Source organism: Oncorhynchus tshawytscha, linkage group LG01, assembly GCF_018296145.1.
Source record: "Oncorhynchus tshawytscha isolate Ot180627B linkage group LG01, Otsh_v2.0, whole genome shotgun sequence".
Classification (NCBI taxonomy): Eukaryota; Metazoa; Chordata; class Actinopteri; order Salmoniformes; family Salmonidae; genus Oncorhynchus; species Oncorhynchus tshawytscha.
The window spans coordinates 51,926,958-51,950,693 of record NC_056429.1 but is presented as its reverse complement, the minus strand read 5'-3'; the positions used below and the strand labels follow the sequence as shown (position 1 = coordinate 51,950,693).

General features: G+C 42.2%; 1 protein-coding gene across 1 annotated transcript in view; it reads right to left on the bottom strand.

The window, feature by feature from the left end:
- Positions 1-23,736, bottom strand: part of LOC112252990 (DNA nucleotidylexotransferase) — a 128,676-nt gene that overhangs the window by 88,993 nt on the left and 15,947 nt on the right. Inside the window, exon 4 of the mRNA XM_042323032.1 lies at positions 6,397-6,567. Within this exon, the coding sequence (XP_042178966.1) occupies positions 6,397-6,567 (171 nt within the window). The remainder of the gene's footprint in view (positions 1-6,396; positions 6,568-23,736) is intronic.

Here is a 23,736-nt window from a genome sequence, read left to right as displayed (position 1 = left end):
AGTTTTAACTTGTCATCTCAGGGATTCAATCTTGCAACCTTTTGGTTACTAGTCCAAAGAACTAGGCTACTTGCTAGCCTAAGAACAGTGGGTTAACTGACTTGTTCAGAATGACAGATTTTTACCTTGTCAGCTCGGGGATTCGATCTTGCAACCCTTCGGTTACTAGTCCAACGCTCTAACCACTAGGCTACTTGCCGGGGGTTGGCTAGCCCAAACCTGACTCCTAAACTACATGTTTGAAAAGAAAGCTATACATTTTTTGAGTATAACTAACACTATTATTTTTAATAGAACATATTGAGTGGTTTTATTATTACATTGATATATACTGATCTAATTAGTAGTTTTGTTTATTTATAAACATCTTTCTGAGGGAACCTCCGGTCAGGCAATTGAAGTTAAGAGAGGCTCCCAATTAAACTTTTCATTTTAACATTTAACATGCCAAATCTAGTTTTCCAATTGATATATAGTTTGGCTATTTTCTTCAAAGCACTTCTTGTGGTGCCATGGTCAAAACCAACCTGAAGAGAACTGCTATGACCAACGCATCCACGACGGCCAACTCAAGTGTTTGAGCACTGAAAATGGCTGCCACAGCCAGCCCTGCTGCTGCAGAGACCTTGTCTATGACCACACCTGTAGCTGAGCTAGCTAAAGAGCAAAGTAGCCTAAAAGGGGATATGGCTGCTCTCATCAGCACCTTGCTGGCACCTCTCCAAACTTCCATTGATGCATTTTGAGAAACAGTCAACACTTTTGGGCAATGTCTCACTACAATGGAAGGTTCCACCACCGACAACACTGAGCGGGTTGTCGAACTGGAGAAGGCTGTCACAAGAAGAGAAGCTCTGCTATCAAAGGTAGATTCGTTGGAAGTGATATGCAATGATGTCTTTGACAAGCTGCCAGACCTCGTGTCATGCCCTGATCTGTTTCACCTGTCCCTGTGCTTGTCTCCACCCCCTCAAGGTGTTGCCCATCTTCCCCACTTATACTCTGGGTATTTATACCTGTGTTTTCTGCCTGTCTGTGCCAGTTTGTCTTGTTTGTTCAAGTCAACCAGTGTGTTATCTCAGCTCCTGTTTTTCTCCAGTCTCTCTTTTTCTCGTCCTGGTTTTTGACCCTTGCCTGTCCTGACCCTGTACCCGCCCGCCTGACCACTCTACTTGTCCCTGACTCTGAGCCTGCCTGCCATCCTGTACCTTTCCTCCACATCTGGATTATTGACTCCTGCCTGCCTTGACCTGCCGTTTGCCTGCCTCTGTTATAACAAACATTGTTACTTCACACAGTCTGCACTTAGGTCTTACCTTGATTCCTGATACCTCAACCAAGTGCACAGATCCCCACCCCCAAAACCAACCCAATGGAGCGGCCTAGGTGATCATTGCTCGCCTTTATCCCTACTAAGACAAGGAATGTGCCATGCGCTGGGCGAGAGAGCATCAACAAAAATTCAGTGGGCAAGATATACATTTCTACCCGGACAGGAGTGCCAAACTCATGAAGAAGGTCATCAAAGCCTGTCTCTACAAAAAGGGGTTCAAGTTTCAGCTCCATCTTCAGGTCTTTAATGAGGGAGAGACCCTTACATTTGACAGACTGGACGAAGCTAAAGCAATCTATGCCCGGCGCTTGGAATAACATTGATCGAGGAATGCTAACAGCCTGGCTGGCCAACCATGGCAGATGGATTAGCTAACGTTACTTTAATAGTATTTACTGGCTGGCTAGCCACTCACTGACTGTCTCCTAGCTGGTTATTATTTAATTCCAGGAGCACCCAAGGACATGGTCTTTTCTTTAGCTTTATGTAACTGGCTAGATGAGATTTCAGACATCAACAGTAACTGATACGTCACATTCTCACTTGATGGCTAACTAGCTGACAACCGAGATGTGGCTAGCTAGCTGGTTTTGGACATTGGAAATTTGACTGGCTTGCTAGCATGGCTAGATGAATGGCTAGCTGCACACAATAACCAGGATACTTAATCATTAAAATGACTATTTGAATAAGGCTGGGGACTTAAACCACTTCATCATTTCAAGCTGCTAGCTGGCTTCATTATTGTTGGATATTTGGTTAACTAACTAGTTAGCTACACCTAGAATCAAATGACTGATTTCCATTGTCCATGTAAGTAACTTAGCTGGCGTTAGCAACAATGTTTTCTGCATGAGCTTGAGCTCTCTAAAGACGACTTAATCCTATAATCTCAGGGTAGACTTCATAAGCTTTCATGCTTTTGAATGTTTAATTCAGTGTGTGTTTAGATACAGTATGTATTGTAGCTAAAATGTATTCAAATGTTATTTGTCACATGCTTTGTAAACTAACAGTGAAACACTTACTTATGGATCCTTCCCAACAACAACTTGGCTATATGTAGCCTTTATTTAACTAGATAAGTCAGTTATGAACAAATTCTTATTTACAATGACTGCTTACCCCGGCCAAACCCGGATGACACTGGAACAATTGTACGCCGCCCTATGGGACTCAAATCAAATCAAAGTGTATTTGTCACGTGCGCCGAATACAACAACCTTACAGTGAAATGCTTACTTACAATCTCTAATCATGGCCAGTTGTGATACAGCCTGGACTCAAACCAGGATGTCTGTAGTGACACCTCTAGCATTGAGATGCAGGGCCTTAGCCCACTGTGCCACTCAGGAGCAGAATATCGAGTCGATGTGTAGGGGTATGAGGTAATTGACGTAGATATGTACATATACAGTGGGGCAAAAAAGTATTTAGTCAGCCACCAATTGTGCAAGTTCTCCCACTTAAAAAGATGAGAGAGGCCTGTAATATTCATCATAGGTACACTTCAACTATGACAGACAAAACGAGAAGAAAAATCCAGAAAATCACATTTGTAGGATTTTTAATGAATTTAATTGCAAATTATGGTGGAAATAATACTCATTTTTGATTACAACGTGCAGATAGGCTCTAGTTGTTTTCAGTGGTGCAAAGTACTTAAGTAAACATACTTTAAAATACTACTTAAGTCGTTTTTTGGGTATCTGTACTTTACAATTTATATTTTTAGCAACGTTTACTTTTACTTCACAACATTCCTAAAGAAAATAATGTACTTTTTACTCCATACATTTTCCCTGACACCCAAAAGTACTCATTACATTTTGACAGGAAAATGGCCCAATTCACACACATCCCTGGTAATCACCACTGCTTCTGATCTGGCAGATTCACTATACACAAATGCTTCATTTGCAAATTAAGTCTGAGTGTTGGAGTGTACCCCTGGCTATCAGTCAATAAAAATAAAATACAAATTGTTCCTTCTGGTTTGCTTTATACTTTTACTTTTGATACTTAAGGACATTTTAGCAATTCCATTTACTTTTGATACTACCATGCTGTGTTGTCATGTGTTGCTGCCATGCTATGTTGTTGTCTTAGGTCTCTCTTTATGTAATGTTGTGTTGTCTCTCTTGTCGTGATGTGTGTTTTGTCCTATATTTATATTTGATTTATTTTAAATGTTTAATCCCAGCCCCCGTACCCGCAGGAGTCCTCTTGGTCGGCCTTCATTGTAAGTAAGAATTGGTTCTTAAACTTGCCTAGTTAAGTAAAGGTTAAATAAATAAAAAGTACATTTAAAACCAAATACCTTTTAGACTTTTACTCAAGTAGTATTTTACTGGGTGACTTTCACTTTAACTTGAGTTATTTTCTATTAAGGTATTTTTGCTTTGAGCACTTTTTCCACCACTGGTTATTTTAATGGAAAAGCCTGACTTTTTTTTCAGCTCAGATGTACTCAAAAAGCATACAACGCTACATAGGCATAGTCTATAGTGTTATTATTTTTGATATATATTTTTGATGTATTCGTTCGTGTTTGCGGATGTGTAGTGCAATAGCGATTGTGTCATCTGTGGATCTGTTGGGGTGGTATGTGAAATGGAGTGGGTCCAGGGTGTCTGGGATAATGGTATTGATGTGAACCATGACTTTCAAAGCATTTCATGGCTACAGATGTGAATGCTACTGGGCGATAGTCATTTAGACAGGTTACATAAGGCGTTCTTGGGCACAGGGACTATGGCGGTCTGCTTGAAACATGTAGGTATTACAGACTGGGTCAGGGAGAGGTTGGAAATGTCAGTGAAGACACTTGTCAGCTGGTAAGCGCATTCTCTGAGTGCACGTCCTGGTAATCCGTCTGAATGTTAACCTGTTTAAAGTTCTTACTCACATCGGCTACGGAGAGGGAGCCGGCATAGGCGGATTCGATCTTAGTCCTGTATTGACACTGCCGTGGCTCGTAGGGTGTCATAGCGGGATTTCTTATAAGCATCTGGATTTGTGTCCCGCTCCTTGAAAGTGGCAGCTCTAGCCTTTAGCTCAGTGCATATGTTTCCTGTAATCCATGGCTTCTGGTTGGGATATGTACGCACGGTCCCTGTGGGAACAACTTATTAATGAAGCCGGTGACAGATGTGGTAAACTACTACTTATTGGATGAATCCCAGAACATATTCCAGTCTGTGCTAGCGAAACAGTCCTGTAGCTTCGCATTAAGGCTGGGACAAAACATACCAGTTTCGCGATCCTCAGTATTATCCTGTCAAGGAAACAAAACACGAGGCGGATTTAACTTCTTTAGGAAAACAGCCCTAATGTTGGAAACAGTCCTAATGTAGTTTTTTTTCCTTAACAGTGACTACGTTTCCATCCACAGTTTTTATGTGAGTAAAGTTGTACCGTAGAAGAAAAAAAATCACGCCAGCTGTGATGGAAACAGGACGTCTCCGTACAATTTTATAAATGTCGACAGTTCGTTCGACATGATGGGATCTTATCTGTGTTGGTAAAAATTGTGAGAAATGCCGGTGGAAGCGTCTTTATGTGCAAATAACGATATAATAACCATCATATCGAAGTAACACGTTGACATAGTGTGTTGTCCCCCCACTACGACTCAGGAAACCATGTAGTTATATTAGACTAAAGATTAAATAAGTTACGATGAACTTCACAGGGTGGTGAAAGTGCACAATGATCTTGATGCTCCTTTCCAATAAATATTGAGGGTCTTATTCTGGTGACATGATGATCGATGCTTGACTGCCTTTTGACAACAACAGAAATATTCTCACTCTTATCCATAATAATGCCATCATGTAGACTAGCCTACCCACACAGCCTACCTGCACTGTATCTGCGAGCTATTGGCTAGAGAGAACGTGCCAAGATCAGAGTAGACACATTTTCTATTTAACACAACAGTTTTTGTGACAAAATCAGTAGAGTTGAAAATGCATTGAAATACATCTATTTTTAATACATGAAAACTTAAGTGGAAAAACTTGTATCTGTGCCATCATGACATCTGTAACAGCATGTGCAACACCGTTGAAGCTATCATCCATTTTAAAGTGGCATGCGCCATGCTCTACCAACTGAGCTACAGAGGACCAACATGTGGGTAGTGGACAAGTGCACACTTCAGGAAAAAGTTAAAGTACTGAGATGCATAGCCAGCGGGGAGACTCCAATCTTCCAAGAGCCCAAACATTGACATCTATTTGGCCAAAACACAATGTGCTATACTGTACTGTATTGTACTGTACTGTACTGTACTTGAGTTTCTTACAAATTAAGAAAGGGCCCATGGACTATTGATGTAGTGGTCTTGAGCTTGAGACCACTTGAGACAACATAAATTTGGTCTTGAACTTATTACGGTCTCAAATCACTGAATCTGGATCTTGGGACCAATGACCTGGTATAAATCTTTGTCTTGGCTCCTTTATATTACCTTAGTCTTTGGTTTACAAAACGTAGGCAACTCAATTTGAAAAAGACAATACTCGCTGATCACTAAATGGTGGAAGCCCTCAATGGCAATGTCTATACTAAAACAAGTTAGATCCATCCAGAGTCCTCCATTTATCTCTATGATTATTACTTGACACTGAAACGCCAGTTATTTTTCCAAAATGAATATAGGATCATTTAAACATTTAACATAATTAATTAGATGCATAAGTAATTAAATTAATCAGAAAGGTTCATTTTCATACAATCAAGACTGAACACTTCACAGAGAACAATATAGATTATATTCGGGGTGGCAGTGTAGCCTAGTGGTTAGAGCATTGGACTAGTAACCAAAAGGTTGTAACTTCAAATCCCCGAGCTGACAAGGTACAAAATCTGTCGTTCTGCCCTTGAACAGTTAACCCACTGTTCCTAGGCTGTCATTGAAAATAAGAATGTGTTCTTAACTGACTTGCCTAGTGAAAAAAATATATATTTCTCAAGATTAAATGTTGAAGTTTAGAAAATCCATTTAAACAATAATGTTACTCTTTAGTTAATGTGGTATGCAGTGGAGATGATATTACCTCCATGACAGCCTTGGTGTTTTCCCCCAGGCAGGGGAGGCCCTGGATGGCCTCCAGACAGTGCACTGCTGACGGCAGACTCTTCAGGACTGAGGCTGCTTGACGGAATGCCAGGCATGGACCCTTACTTTCATTGAACTCAGAACTTTCAGCCAGCTCCTCCATCACATCCTACAGAGAAGATGGGTGGATGGGAGAGAGAGAGAGGGAGAGAGAGAGAGAGGCACAATGAGAGGAGAGGGATGTGAGAAATATGAAGATGAGAAACAAAGATGAAAAGGGAAACCCAAAGGAATTGTGATATGAGGTCAGAGAAATAGATGGATGGGAGAGAACAGAGAGAAAAACAAAGGGAGCGATAGTGTGTGGAAAGAGAGAGAGATATGTCAGGTGTGCACTCAAACATCAGATGCACTGACCCGTGGTGACAGCCAGACAGGGATCAGAGTACACAGTCCCCCTCTCTCCTTTCCCTCTCCTTCTTTACCCCCATCCTTCTGTCTTCCCGCCGTGGTAGGCCCAGGCGCACAGGACTTCTACTGGATGACCGCACAGCGACATTTTGGTCGGTGTGCGCCAGAGAGGAACCTGTCATTTTCCACTTGTTGACAAAAGGCTCCTCAGGGGCCTGCCGTGCTCTTTCCTTTCTGACACAACATGGTGGTTCAAACGAAAGTAAAGAACAACTGTCAGGAGTTTTCCCTTTTGTTATTTTCAGAAGAAGGATTTGGCCGGGGGCGGGTTTATGCATGAGCTGTCCCAGAGGACACCATGTTCCAGGGAAGAGAAGCTTCCTTACTCGATACCTATTGCTTTGCATTGATATACAGAACAGACTCGTGGTAAATGTAGGTATGTACAGTCAGGTCCATAATTAATGGCACCCTTGATAAAGATTGCATGCTAAAAAATGGGAAATTATATTATTTTATACTAATCAAATTGCGAAGGAGATTTGAGAAGGAGATTTTGCTTAACAAGCAATAAAGAAAATAGGGATCAAAATGTTGGGCTCCCTACCCTTGTGAGGATAAAAACACTGTGACTTTTTCGAAAATGTTTTATGAGATTGGAGAACACACTGAAAGGAATCTTAAAACATTCCTCCATACATCTTTCCAGCTCCTGGATATCCTTTGTCTGCGCTTATGGACTGCCCTCTTGAAATCAGACCACCGATTTTCAATGGGGTTCAAGTCTGACTGTGGCAGAGGCAGGCAGGTTTTTGGCCACAAGTGGATCTTCCATCAAGACAATAACCCCAAGCACATATCCAAATCTACAAAGAAATGGTTAATTGAACACTAAATCAATATACATGACCATCTCCCAATGTCTGTTGGAAAGCACCGTGTAGTCTAGCTTTTTGCCTGTGCTTAGTTCGAATCCGTTTATTTTTATCCAAAAAACTCCCTACTCCTTGCCAATGACAAGCATACCCATAACATGATGCAGCTACCACCATGCTTGAACATATGAAGAGTGGTACTCGGTAATGTGGTGTTGGATTTTCCCCAGGACATCAAGTTAATATCAGGTATCAAGGTAAGACCCAGATGCAGACATGTCGAATTGACTATAGTTTAATATTCCAACAGGGGCAGGCAAAAGACAGGTCAAGGCAGGCAGGAGTCAGTAAACCAGAGGTGGGGCAAAGGTACAGGTCAGGGGCGGGCAGAGTGGTCAGGCAGGCGGGCTCAGAGTCAGGACAGGAGAGGGTCAAGGAGGGCGAGAAAAACCAGGAGGGCGAGAAAAAGAGAGACTGGGAAAAGCAGGAGCTGATAACAAAAATGCTGGTTGCCTTGACAAACATGACGAACTGGATACAGACAAACATAGAACACAGGTATAAATGCACAGGGGATACTGGGGAAGAAGGGGGACACCTGGAGGGGGGTGGAGACAATCACAAGGACAGGTGAAACAGATCAGATTGTGACAGTTAATTTCTTTGCCACATTTTTTGCAGTTGAACTTTAATGACTTATTGCAAACAGGATTCATGTTTTGGAATATTTGTATTCTGAACAAGCTTCCTTCTTTTCACTCTGTCATTTAGGTTAGTTTGGTGGAGTAACTACAATGTTGTGATCCACCTCAGTTTCTCCTATCACAGCCATTAAACCCAGTAACTGTTTTAAAGTCACCATTGGCCTCATAATGAAATCCCTGAGCGGTATTCTTCCTTTCCGGCAACTGAGTTAGGAAGGACGCCTGTATCTTTGTAGTGACTGGGTGTAATGATACACCATCCAAAGTGTACTTAATAACTAAACCATGCTTAAAAAGTGATATTCAATGTTTGCTTTTTTTACCAATAGATGTCCTTCTTTGCAAGGCATTGAAAAACCTACCTGGTCCTTTTCGTTGAATCTGTGTTTGAAATGCACTGCTCGGCTGAGGGACCTTACAGATAATTGTATGTGTGGGGTACAGAGATGGGATTGTCATTGAAAAATCATGTTAAACACTATTATTGCACACAGATTGAGTCAATGCAACTTATTATGTAACTTGTTAAGCACATTTTTACTCCTGAACTTATTTAGGCTTGCCATAACAAAGGGGTTGAATACTTATTCACTCAAGACATTTCGGCTTTTCATTTTGTATTAATTTGTAAAAATGTATAATAACATAATTCCACTTTGATATTATGGGGTTTTGTGTGTAGGTCAGTGACACAAAATCTCAATGTAATTCATTTGAAATTAAGGCTGTAACACAACAAAATGTGGAAAAGTTTGCATGCTTTTTCTCTCCTGGTCTGGTTGAGTAGTGAGCTAGATCAGTGCGGTCACCAACAGTGTGGCCGGGCCATGGGTGATCTGTCCAGACATGGTGCCTCGGGTCAGCAGGCAAGACCTGAGCCCAGCCTGGCAGGAGGCTCCACTGACCCGTTCACTACATGCAACGAGAGGATGACCTCAAACACACCAACAAGCACGCACAGACACACATACAAACACAAACACACAGGTAGTTCACACGCATGCATGCACACTCACACAACACATTCCCACGCATACACAACTGGGCTCCCTTCACAGCATGAGATAACAAGAGGATTGAGGCCTTCATTGAGAGGGGTGAGAGGGCAGGCACCTGCTGTGCTGGGATACTCTGTCTGCACTGTTGGTCTGCCTGGAGGAGCTAGCTTGGTAGTATTGTAGCAGGGGGAGCATTAGCCATAATTGAACTAGAACAACTGTACAGAGTGGGGCAGCTTTCCACTGATTATGAGGAAAGACATCTTAGCTCTATTTGTCTAGTACAGGCATCGGTTGACTAGTACAGGTATCGTATGGCACCTGTGCCAAGGCCTTGCCTCAGCACACCAAACAATTGTATAAAATTGACTAAATAAGTGAAAGTGCATTTGTTTTGAATTTGCATTGGTTTTCCATAATTGCTACTGCTTTGGACCTGACCACGTTCGTGAGAGTATTTCTTATGTGTGAAGATAATGTGTCTTGAGAGTACTTTTAAATGAAGGTGAAGGGGGTGTAGTGAAGATGCATTAGGCGCGTCTCTTTCCAGAATGCGCTTTTTCCTGCCTATCCGTGTGCTTTCATTGTTTGAATTATTGTTGAGTGTTAGGGTTTATAAATTCCCCATTACATACATCACCGGTAGTAAATGAACTACTAATCCCCATAATTTCTAATCTACAATGTTTGGTTACAGTAATTTCTGTTAACGTATCAATATACAGTGGGGCAAAAAAGTATTTAGTCAGCCACCAATTGTGCAAGTTCTCCTACTTAAAAAGATGAGAGAGGCCTGTAATTTTCATCATAGGTACACTTCAACTATGACAGACAAAATGAGGGGAAGAAATCCAGAAAATCACATTGTAGGATTTGGAATGAATTTATTTGCAAATGTTGGTGGAAAATAAGTATTTGGTCAATAACAAAAGTTCATCTCAATACTTTGTTACATACCCTTTGTTGGCAATGACAGAGGTCAAACGTTTTCTGTAAGTCTTCACAAGGTTTTCACACAGTGTTGCTGGTATTTTGGCCCATTCCTCCATGCAGATCTCCTCTAGAGCAGTGATGTTTTGGGGCTGTTGCTTGGCAACACGGACTTTCAACTCCCTCCAAAGATTTTCTATGGTAATGAGATCTGGAGACTGGCTGGGCCACTCCAGGACCTTGAAATGCTTCTTACGAAGCCACTCCTTCGTTGCCCGGGCGATGTGTTTGGGATCATTGTCATGCTGAAAGACCCAGCCACGTTTCATCTTCAATGCCCTTGCTGATGGAAGGAGGTTTTCATTCAAAATCTCACGATACATGGCCCCATTCCTTCTTTCCTTTACACGGATCAGTCGTCCTGGTCCCTTTGCAGAAAAACAGCCCCAAAGCATGATGTTTCCATCCCCATGCTTCACAGTAGGTATGGTGTTCTTTGGATGCAACTCAGCATTCTTTGTCCTCCAAACACGACGAGTTGAGTTCAAAAATTTTATATTTTGGTTTCATCTGACCACATGACATTCTCCCAATCTTCTTCTGGATCATACAAATGCTCTCTAGCAAACTTCAGACGGCCATGGACATGTACTGGCTTAAGCAGGGGGACACGTCTGGCACTGCAGGATTTGAGTCCCTGGCGGCATAGTGTGTTACTGATGGTAGGCTTTGTTACTTTGGTCCCAGCTCTCTGCAGGTCATTCACTAGGTCCTCCCGTGTGGTTCTGGGATTTTTGCTCACCGTTCTTGTGATCATTTTGACCCCACAGGGTGAGATCTTGGTGGAGCCCCAGATCGAGGGAGATTATCAGTGGTCTTGTATGTCTTCCATTTCCTAATAATTGCTCCCACAGTTGATTTCTTCAAACCAAGCTGCTTACCTATTGCAGATTCAGTCTTCCCAGCCTGGTGCAGGTCTACAATTTTGTTTCTGGTGTCCTTTGACAGCTCTTTGGTCTTGGCCATAGTGGAGTTTGGAGTGTGACTGTTTGAGGTTGTGGACAGGTGACTTTTATACTGATAACAAGTTCAAACATGTGCCATTAATACAGGTAACGAGTGGAGGACAGAGGAGCCTCTTAAAGAAGAAGTTACAGGTTTGTGAGAGCCAGAAATCTTGCTTGTTTGTAGGTGACCAAATATTTATTTTCCACCATAATTTGTAAATAAATTCATTAAAAATCCTACAATGTGATTTTCTGGAGAAAAAAATTCTAATTTTGTCTGTCATAGTTGAAGTGTACCTATGATGAAAATTACAGGCCTCTCTCATCTTTTTAAGTGGGAGAACTTGCACAATTGGTGGCTGACTAAATACTTTTTTGCCCCACTGTATTATTACAGTAATTTACCATTCTTGGAGTGGACACGTTGTTTGCGTGTTCACCACCTATGCTACAGTTGTGAGAAACAAGTTTTAGTTTACTTCATACCATTTGAGAGTTTTGTCAATTTCTTTGTTGTCTTTTGTTTGGAGAGCACCATGTGAGTGTGTGTCTGGTTTCTCTGTCCTGTAATTGTTGAGTAAGTGTATCAGAGCACGCGTAATAGTAACTGGCCTGCGCACAATGTATAAAATGCCCATTTGGGGATGTCTGATAGAGGAAACAAACTCTAGACCTCCTTTACTCCACACACAGAGATGCAAACAATGCTCTCCCCTGCCCTTCATTTGGCAAATCTGACCATAATTCTGTCCTCCTGATTCCTGCTTACAAGCAAAAACTAAAGCAGGAAGTACCAGTGACTCGCTCAATACGGAAGTGGTCAGATGACGTGGATGCTAAGCTATTTTGCTAGCACAGACTGGAATATGTTCCGGGATTCATCCAATTGAATTGAGGAGTAGACCACCTCAGTCATCGGCTTCATCAATAAGTACATCGACAACGTCGTCCCCACAGTGACCTTACATACATATCCCAACCAAAAGCCATGGATTACAAGCAACATCCACATCGAGCTAAAGGCTAGAGCTCCCGCTTTCAAGGAGCGGGACACCAATCTGGACACTTATAAGACATCCTGCTATGCCCTCAGATGAACCATCAAACAGCAAAGAGTCAATACCTGATTAAGATTGAATCCTACTACACCAGCTCTGATGCTCGTCGGATGTGGCAGGTCTTGAAAACTATTACGGACTACAAAGGGAAACCAGCCGCGAGCTGCCCTTTGAAGCGAGCCTACCAGACGAGCTAAATTACTTTTATGCTGGTTTTGAGGCAAGCAATACTGAAGCATACATGAGAGCACCAGCTGTTCTGGATGACTGTGTGATAACGCTCTTGGTAGCCGATGTGAGCAAGACCATTAAACAAGTCAACAGGTGAACATTCACAAAGCCGCAGGGCCAGACGGATTACCAGGACGTGTACTCAAAGCATGCATGGACCAACTGGCAAGTGTCTTCACTGACATTTTCAACCTCTCCCTGACCGAGTCTGTAATACAACACTTTGCAGCTGAGCCGTTGTTACTCCTAGATGATTCCACTTCACAATAACAGAGCTTCCCCGGCCAACTGTAAGTGTTAACAGGGCAGAAATTTGACGAACTGACTTGCTGGAAAGGTGGCATCCTATGACGGTGCCACGTTGAAAGTTTTATACACCTGTCAGCAACGGGTGTATCCGAACTAGCCGTATCCACTAATTTAAAAGGGTGTCCACATACTTTTGGCTGGACCCAGTTGATACATTGTTGCAGGTTTGCTTGATAGAGCTCAAGACACAGAAAAGGAGACAGAGGCAGAGTAGGGTGATGAATGCGATTGAAAGAACCTATACCATGCTTTGCCAATCTCTAGCATCTCTACTTACCAGCTTTAAAGTGAAATGTGTCCATCGCTATAAAATAAACGTCTGAATCCAACTTTTGTCCAAACCGCACCCTATTCCTGTTGAGTTAGGCAGTGGGCTGCCATTAGACCACACACTTCACGCAAGACTTCCTGCCACAAAATCTACCACTATCTACACAGCAGAAATACAGTGCGGTTTGGACAAAAGTTGGATTCAGACGTTAATTTGATATTGAGGGTCACGTTTCACTTTACGTCCGGTAAGTAGAGTTCCTAGATATTAGACATATGTCTTTGTTGACATTATATTTTTTCATGGTAGGGTTATTTTCTGTCCCAACCCAACAGAACGATTCACAACTCAGAGAGTCCAACCAATACACAACCTCTTGATGTTGTTTCCCAAATCTAGCTAGCTAGCTAACTTTAGCTGACCATATGCCTTGCTCTAACCTAACATTTCAGCGTTACGGACAGTAATGGACAATATGATGACTTATCTTTGTAAATCCATAACTATGTATGTTATTATTGCACTTTCTGATCTAGGCTCTTATGTTGGATCTTATTTTCTTTCAACCAGGAGAGAGAGTACAAAAGGGAGGCCAGCCTTCAACGACAGCTTTGTAAAGCTGGGAGAACTCTGATACATTGCCAAAGAGGGTGAGTAAACATTGTCTTGTCACCAAATAAAACCAGTGCCAGTTCATATCCTGGGCCCATATTCATAAAGTGTCTTGTAACTTCCTATCCTGTAGCCCTCAAATTCAAGAGGAAGCCTAACCAGCTGACTTCCTATCATTTAACAGAACAATATCTCTATGTCATGCTGGGTTGTGGGCCTCTAGGTCTGTGTGAGGGACATGCAAGAACACAGTCGTCCACTTTTGTTATGAGTAGTGTTAGCTAAAATGATGGATTAAAAAAACGGTATATGCTTTGCACATAAACCCCTGTAAAAAAAAGACAAACCTTAGCAGTAGAATGGCCTTACTGAACAGCTCAATACCTTTCAATGTGGCATTGTCGAAGGATGCCACCTTTCCAACAAGCTGTCCCAGTCAACTGTAAGTGCTGTTATTGTGAAGTGGCAATATCTAGGCTCAGCCGTGAAATGGTAGGCCACACAAGCTCACAGAATGGGAGTTTGCCGAGTGCTGGGGCGCATTAAAAATCGCCTGTCCTCGGTTTCAACACTTACTACAGAGTTCCAAATGGCCTCTGGAAGCAACATCAGCACAAGAGCTGTTCGTCGGGAGCTTCATGAAATAGGTTTACATGGCCTAAGAACACCATGCGCAATGCCAAGCGTCGGCTGGAGTGGTGTAAAGCTCACCGCCATTGGACTCTGGAGCAGTGGAAACATGTTCTCTGGAGTGATGATTCACTCTTCACCATCTGGCAGTCCGACAATCTGGGTTTGGGGGATGCTTGGAGAAGCAACCTGCCCCAATGCATTGTTCCAACAGTAACGTTTTTTGGAGGAGGAATAATGGTATGGGGCTGTTTTTCATGGTTTGGGCTAGGCCCTTAGTTCCAGTGAAGGGAAATCTTAACTCTACAGCATAAAATGACATTCTAGATGATTCTAGAATGTCATTGTAGGGGATGGCCCTTTCCTGTTTCAGCATGACAATGCGCCGGGTGTACAAAGTGAGGGTCCATATAAAAATGGTTTGTCAAGATCGGATCGGTGTGGAAGAACTTGACTGGCCTGCACATTTCCATGACCTCAACGTCATCTAACACCTTTGGGATGAATTTGAACGCTGAGGCCTAAGCCAGGACTAATAGCCCAACATCACTAATTATCTTGTGGATGACTGGAAGCAAGCCCAGCAACAATGTTCCAATATCTAGTGGAAAGCCTTCCCATAAGAGTGGAGACTGTTATAGAAGCAAAGGTGACCAACTCCAAATTAATTCCCATGATGTTCAAGTAGCATACTTTTGGCCACGTTGAGTATTTTATATTTATTGTTATAAAAGTTTTTTATTTTAAAGGCTACTAAGGCTGTTAGAATCATTCATTGATGTTTCTAGGAAGAACTCTCCAAAGATAAAACGGTTCTCGGTAGAACCTTTAACATATGGTTCTAGGCAGAACCCTTCATATAGGATTCTGGGTACAGTTGAAGTCGGAAGTTTACATACACTTAGGTTGGAGTCATTAAAACTAATTTTCAACCACTCCACAAATTTCTTATTAACAAACTATAGTTTTGGAAGTCGGTTAGGACATCTACTTTGTGCATGACACAAATAATTTTTCCAACAATTGGTTACAGACAGATGATTTCACAATTCACTGTATCACAATTCCAGTGGGTCAGAAGTTTACATACACTAAGTTGACTGTGCCTTTAAACAGCTTGGAAAATTCCAGAAAATGATGTCATGGCTTTAGAAGCTTCTGATCGGCTAATTGACATCATTTGAGTCAATTGGAGGTGTACCTGTGAATGTATTTCAAGACCTACCTTCAAAATCAGTGCCTCTTTGCTTGACAGCATAGAAAAATCAAAAGAAATCAGCAAAGACCTCAGAAACAAAGTTATAGACCTCCACAATTGTGGTTCCTCCTTGGGAGAAATTTCCAAATGCCTGAAGGTACCACGTTCATCTGTACAAACAATAGTACGCAAGTATAAACACCACGGTACCATGCAGCCGTCATACTGTTCAGGAAGGAGACGCGTTCTGTCTCCTAGAGATGAACGTACTTTGGTGCAAAAAGTGCAAATCAATCCCAGAACAACAGCAAATGACCTTGTGAAGATGCTGGAGGAAACAGGTACAAAAGTATCTATATCCACAATAAAACGAGTCCTATATCGACATAACCTGAATGGCCGCTCAGCAAGGAAGAAGCCACTGCTCCAAAACCTCCATAAAAAAAAGCCAGACTACGGTTTGCAACTGCACATGGGGACAAATATAGTACTTTTTGGAGAAATGTCCTCTGGTCTGATGAATCAAAAATAGAATTGTTTAGCCATAATGACCATTGTTATGTTTGGAGGACAAAGGGGGAGTCTTGCAAGCCGAAGAACACCATCCCAACTGTGAAGCACGGGGGTGGCAGCATCATGTTGTAGGGGTGATTTTCTGCAGGAGGGACTGGTGCACTTTACAAAATAGATGGCTTCATGAGGGAGTAAAATGTGGATATATTGAAGCAACATCTCAAGACATCAGTCAGGAAGTCAAAGCTTGGTCACAAATGGGCCTTTCAAATGGATAATGACCTCAAGCATACTTCCAAAGTTGTGGCAAAATGCGAAAAACTAATTCAAGGTATTGGAGTGGCCATCACAAAGCCCTGACCTCAATCCTATAGAAAATCTGTGGGCAAAACTGAAAACGTGTGTGTGAGCAAGGTCTACAAACCTGACTCAGTTACTGTCATTCTCTGACCTTTAATATCTCTGTTTTCTTTATATTTTGGTTAGGTCAGGGTGTGAGAAGGTTGGGTATGCTAGTTTTTGTATGTCTAGAGGTTTTGTAGGTCTATGTATTTATATGTCTATGGTGGCCTGATATGGTTCCCAATCAGAGGCAGCTGTTTATCATTGCCTCTGATTAGGGATTGTATTTAGGTGGCCATTTTCCCTTTTATGTTTGTGGGTTCTTGTTCTATTTTTAGTTGCCGGTCTGCACTACTCATATTACCGTCACAGTTCGTTTTGTTGTTTTGTTTGTTTGTTCAGTGTTCATTCTTAAATGAAGAAGAATGTACGCATACCACGCAGCACCTTGGTCTCCTCCTTACAACGAACGTGACAGAAGAACCCACCATAAAGGACCAAGCAGCGTGTTTTGGAGGAGCAGACACCATGGACATTGTACGAGATTTTGGACGGTAAAGGATCCTGGACGTGGGAGGAAATATTGTCAGGAAAGGATCGCCTGCCATGGGAGCAGGGGGAGATAGCGCAGGAGGAACGGCGATGATACGAGGGGACATGGTTAGCACGGAAGCCCGAGAGGCAGCCTCAATAATTGGAGGCTCAGGTCTCCAACCTGACTCAGCTCATCTCCTCGTGTGCCCCACCCAAAAAATTGTTTTATTGGGGATTATATTTAGGTGGCCATTTTCCCTTTTGTGTTTGTGGGTCATTGTTCTATGTTTAGTTGCCTGTCTGCACTACTCATATTAGCTTCACAGTTCGTTTTGTTATTTTGTTTGTTTGTTCAGTGTTCATTCTTAAATAAAGAAGAATGTACTAATACCACGCTGTACCTTGGACTCCTCCTTACAACGAACATGACAGTTACACCAGCTCTGTCAGGAGGAATGGGCCAAAATTCACCCAACTTATTGTGGGATGCTTGTGGAAGGCTACCAGAAACATTTGAACCAAGTTAAACAATTTAAAGGCAATGCTACCAAATACTAATTGAGTGTATGTAAACTTCTGACCCACTGGGAATGTGATGAAAGAAATAAAAGCTGAAATGAATCATTCTCTTTACTATTATTCTGACATTTCACATTCTTAAAATAAAGTGGTGATCCTAACTGACACAGGGAATGTTTACTAGGATTAAATGTCAGGAATTGTGAAAAAGTTTAAATATATTTGACTGAGGTGTATGTAAACTTCTGACTTCAACTGTATAAACATGTACAATGGGTTCTGAGGAACTCTACATATAGGGTTCTAGGTGGAACCCTTTGCAAATGGTTCTACCTAGCACCTAAAAGGCTTCCCATATGGGGACCAACCGAAGAACCCTATATGGTTCTATTTAGCACCTTTTTTTCCAAGAGTGTAGGTTGACAGAGACCAGGAACATAAGGCTGAAATCCAACAGATTGGAATGTAGCATGGCAAGACCCTCTCACAGTACAAAATCAGAGTTTTGTCATCTTTGAATGGAGAGGGGAACTGCAGACAAAACTTTGATCAGGAACATCTTAGAGGAGTAAATTAGCCATTTGCTTAAGGACACAGCACATCTTTACACCATCAAGGCAGCCTGTACTGGATTTAGTACTGAACTAATTGAGGTAGTTGTAGAACACAGGACATACATTTTTGACTTAGCCTATGTTGTCAACAACCTTCCAGTATTCAGATTACAACATGCAAGAGAATTTCTGCACATCATCAGTAAAGATTTTGATTACATGGGTTAAGTTGAGGAAGATGAAGACTTTGAGATGGAAACACAACTCAGATACCCCAAAAAAAGGTACACTTGCACAAACATGGCACCACTGGTTAACAGTAGGCCACTAGAATGAAGCTTTTAATACACAACTGTCGTTCTACAGTGCATACGGAAATTATTCAGACCCGTTCCCTTTTTCAACATTTTGCTACATTACAGCTGTAAGGGTTTTCCTGTGGTGAAGGAGAAGCGGACCAAAATGCAGCGTGGTGGTTATTCATGGTCTTTAATAAAGGAACTAGACATGAAATAACTAACAAAACAATAAATGTGCAAAAACCTAAACAGTCCTATCTGGTGCAAACACAGAGACAGGAACAATCACCCACAAACACACAGTGAAACCCAGGCTACCTAAGTATGATTCTCAATCAGAAACAACTAATGACACCTCTGATTGAGAACCATACTAGGCCGAAACATAGAAATACCCAAAACCTAGAAAAACAAACATAGACTGCCCACCCAACTCACGCCCTGACCATACTAAATAAATACAAAACAAAGGAAATAAAGGTCAGAACGTGACAACAGCCTTATTCTAAAATATATATATATATTTTTTAAATATCCTCATCAATCTACACACAGCACCCCATAATGACAATGTGTATTACATATATATTTGCATAAGTATTCAGACCATTTGCTATGAGACTCGAAATTACGCTCAGATGCATCCTGTTTCCATTGATCCTCCTTGAAATGTTTCTACAACTTGATTGGAGTCTAACTGTAGTAAATTGAATTGATTGAACATAATTTGGGAAGGCACACACCTGTCTATATAAGGTCCCACCGTTGACAGCGCATGTCAGAGCAAAAACCAAGACATGAGGTCGAAGAATTTGTCTGTAGAGCTCCGAGACACGATTGTGCCGAGGCACAGATCTGGGGAAGGGTACAAAAAAATGTCTGCAGCATTGAAGGTCTCCAATAACACAGTGGCTTCCAGTGGCTTTATTCTTAAATGGAAGACATTTGGAACCACCAAGATGCTTCCTAGAACTGGCCGCGCGTACAAACTGAGCAATCGGGGGAGAAAGGCCTTGGTCAGGGAAGTGACCAAGAACCCGATGGTCACACTGACAGAGCTCCAGAGTTCCTCTGTGGAGAAGGGAGAACCTTCCAGAAGGACAACCATCTCTGCAGCACTCCACCAATCAGGCCTATAGTAGAGTGGCCAGACAGAAGCCACTCCTCAGTAAAAGGCACATGACAGCCCGCTTGGAGTTTGCCAAAAGGTACCTAAAGGACTCTCAGACCATGAGAAACAACTCTTTGGCCTGAATGTCAAGCGTCGCGTCTGGAGGAAACCTGGCACCATCCCTACAGTGAAGCATGGTGCTGGTAGTATCATGCTGTGGGGATGTTTTTCAGAGGCCGGGACTGGGAGACTAGCCAGGATCGATGGAAAGGTGAACGGATCAGTACAGAGAGATTCCTGATGAAAACCTGGTCCAACTATAATATTTGTTGGTCTTTATCTGTTGTGTTGTAGTACTGTCTTTTTGCTAGCTAGAGAAATCTACTTTAAGTGCTGCTTGTCTTCCCAGTGTCCTACTTGGTGTGTGAACTGTTGACCGCTCATAACTGCAGATAGTTGTTGACATATCAACCAGGATCAAGGGGCAGAGCAATTTGTGACTTGTTTTGGTAGTCAGTGGCTGTATTGGAGGGGGAGTGGTTTCACCTCAATAAGGCAATCAACAATTAGTACAGGGAGGTGTGCTCTCAACCTCTGCTGGGCAATTATCAATTTGTGTTAGTTCTTCAGTCTCTCCTGGTTTCTCGGCCAGCAGCTGTAAGCGGCAGTCGTGTCAGTTTTGATGCAAAACTAAGACCATTGCCAAAACAAAGACTGTTCTGCGGAGTTGTTTTCTGTCTCCCTTTCCTCCAACCCTAATCACTCAGCCCCTACCCAGATGGTCATGCTCCATTGCAATCTTCACCCTCTCTCCTACTACTCTCTCCTCTTCTATGATATCATATTTCCCTTCTGCTAAATCCTTCTCCCTGCTGTCTCCTGATTCTGCCTCATCGACCCTACTCTCCTCCCTTCTGCATCCTATGACTCGCACTGTCCCCTTTCCAGTCCTCCTCCTCCCCCTCCCTCCTCCCTCTCTGTGAACGACTTTGTCAGCCACTTTGAAAAGGTTGACAACATCCGCTACTCATTCATTCAGCCTATTGTGTCCACTGGTGTCATTCACACAGAACAACCCTACGCCTTGACCTCTTTCTCCCCTCTCTCTCCAGATGACATCCGGCAACTAGTGAGGTCTGGCTGCCCGACATCCTGCCCGCTCGACCACCTCCTCCCTTCTCCAGACCATCTCTGGAGACCTCCCATTCCTCACTTCCCTCCAACTCATCCCTGACCACTGGCTGCGACCCCTCTGACCTCAAAATGGCATGCTCCCCTCAAGAAACCAACACTCGACTCATCTGACAAACTGAGTACTTGTATCACTTTCTTTTCTTTCCAAAACACTTGAGCATGCTGTCTTGAGCAAGCTCTCTCTGTTCTTATCCTCCTAGATCTATCTAGCTGCCTTTGACACCGTGAACCACCAGGCTCTGCACATTTTTTAATTGTATCCCACATGGCTGGCAGCTCCTACCAGGTGACATGGAGAGGATCTGTGTCTGCACCATGTACTCTCACTACTGGTGTCCACCACGGCTCGGTTCTAGGCCCTCTTCTCTCTATACACCAAGTCACTCGGCTCAGTCATATACTCACATGGTCTCTCCTATAACTGCTCCTCCCCCCGTTCTGACACCCAGGTGGCAACATGCATCTCTCTGTGCCTGGCAGATATCTCAACTTGGATGTCGGCCCACCACCTCAAGCTCAACCTCGACAAGACGGAACTGCTCTTCCTCCCGGTAGAGAGCAGTCTATGACTTGTGTGGCTGGAGTCTTTGACAATTATTTTGGTCCTTCCTCTGACACCGTCTAGTACATAGGTCCTGGATGGCAGGAAGTGTGGCAACAGTGATGTACTGGGCCGTACACACTATCCTCTGTAGCACCTTATGGTCAGATGCAGAGCAGTTGCCATACCAGGCGGTGATGCAACCAGTCAGGATGCTCTTGATGGTGCAGCTGTAAAACTTTTTGAGGATCTGGGGACCCATGCCAAATGGTCGTGCCCTCTTCACAACTTTCTTGGTGTGTTTGGACCATGATAGTTTGTTTGGACCATGATAGGGGTTCTGAATGTTTCAGCCGCCTCATTGCCCTGAACGGGTACCTAAAAGAAGGTCTCCTTTTGCAACAATTTTAACTTGCTGCTCGGAGCAACCAGCAATCTTTAAAAGAGATGGGATTCACCCTATTTCCAGCAACTGCTAACTGTTTTAGACACTGACGGTCTTGGTCTGGTAGTGCTCCAATCCTCCCTGTCATAATTAGCAAAAGAGGACATGGAAAGCACATTATGTCCCGTAGTGTAGTTAATTTAAGTAACCTAATTTATGTTCCTCTAACTCCCCTAAATAACATGTCAAGATCGGTTCATTCAATGTAAGATCTCTAAATAAGTTGTTCACATGCAATTTGTTATTTCCAAATACATTGATATTTTCATGCTGACTGAAACCTAAGACAGTAGGTTAAGTATGAAACAAATCGAATGTAATCCATTTTTAGATTTTAAGGCAACAAAATGGGATGACTATCTCTCGGTACCCTCCTCTTCATTGACATTCAAGGCACTAGAAGCTGATTTGTTTAAGTCTTTATAATGCTAAATATATGCTAAGATGTGCAGTATTCGGCAATTACTGATATTAAAAAAATTATACTTTTGATATCTGTTTCTCTATTGAATCCTATGGGGAATTATTTATGTAAAAAGTTCTTACTATTGATATCGATAATTAACATTCAATTTGTCATATCAATAGATGCTTTGATATGAAAATGTGTCATTGATATCGAAAATAACATTATTGTTGTAAAAAAATTGAAATTATTAATAGAAATAATACAATGAATATACCTGTATGTTAAACGGCTTTCCATACTCTACTAGACTACAAAAAGAGGTTATGCCTACTGTTGGCCCCAACATACTATCAATTGTAAATGGCTCCTTTCCAGCCTGCTTTAAAATTGCTCTGATCAAACCTCTTCTTAAAAAGCTCAATCTTCACCCCTCTTTACTGAGCAAATATAGACCTCTCTCAACTTGCTTTATTTATCCAAGATTTTAGACGTTTTCAACGTTGGCTTATTTGAGTATGAACACCTTATTTGGAAAAATTCCAATCGGGCTTCCACTCACTCAACACAATGGAAACTGCTTTATTAAAAGTCAGTAATGACCTTCTGTTGGCTGAGGATGCCGGCGAATTCTCTATTCTAATTATTTTGGATCTCAGTGCCGCGTTTGATACTATTGATCATTATATACTCGTTGACCGGCTGGAGAGGTGGGTGGGAATCTCAGGAGTTGCCCTCGACTGGTTCAGATCATATCGATGTGGCATGGGTGGTTCAGTATCGTTCCCAGCACCAATTCACTATGCCTTTTGTCATCTAAGAATTATAGCTAAAGTCAAAACTTTTTCTTCAGTCCCTGATCTGGAAAAAGGTATACATGCTTTTATTTCCTCTTTAAATGCATGTCTCCGTCATCTACAGTTTGTCCCAAATGCTGCAACTCGACATTTAACAGGCACCTATTTTAGCTTCTTTACACTGGCTACCAGTCACTTTTAGACTAGATTTAACAAAAGTATTAATCACATTTAAGACTAGGCTTGGTTTATCCCCATCCTATATCTCTGATATTTTATCTCCCTACGAGCCAGGACACAGCCTGAGATCCTCTGGCATGGCGATCAGAGGAGATCAGGCTTACAGAGTCAGTGGCTCTATTTAAATCCATGCTGAAGACATTTTTATGAAGATGCTTTTAATGTATGATTTCAATGTACAGTATTTTAACTCGTTTTTTTTCAACATTATTCTTCTGCATCATGAGCTTTACCCAGTACCTGGATATTTTAGCCAAAAATCTGTTTTCTCTGCCAGTAGGCTTAAACTTGACCGCAAGTGGATCTTCCAGCTAGACAAGAACCCCAAGCCACACATCAACATCCATAAAGAAATGGTTAATTGAACATAAAATCAACATTTAGCAATGGCCATCTCAGTCTACGGACATGAAACCCATTGCAAACCTTGTGGTTTGAAATGAAGAGGGAAGTCCATAATTGCAAACGAAGGATATCACAGATATGGAAGGATTCTGTTCTCCAACTTATCAAATATTTTTGAAAAGGCTCAGTGCCATTATCCTCACAGTGAGGTATTGAAAACAGGGGTGTCAATCATTTTGACCCCTACCTTTTTGAGAGAAAAAA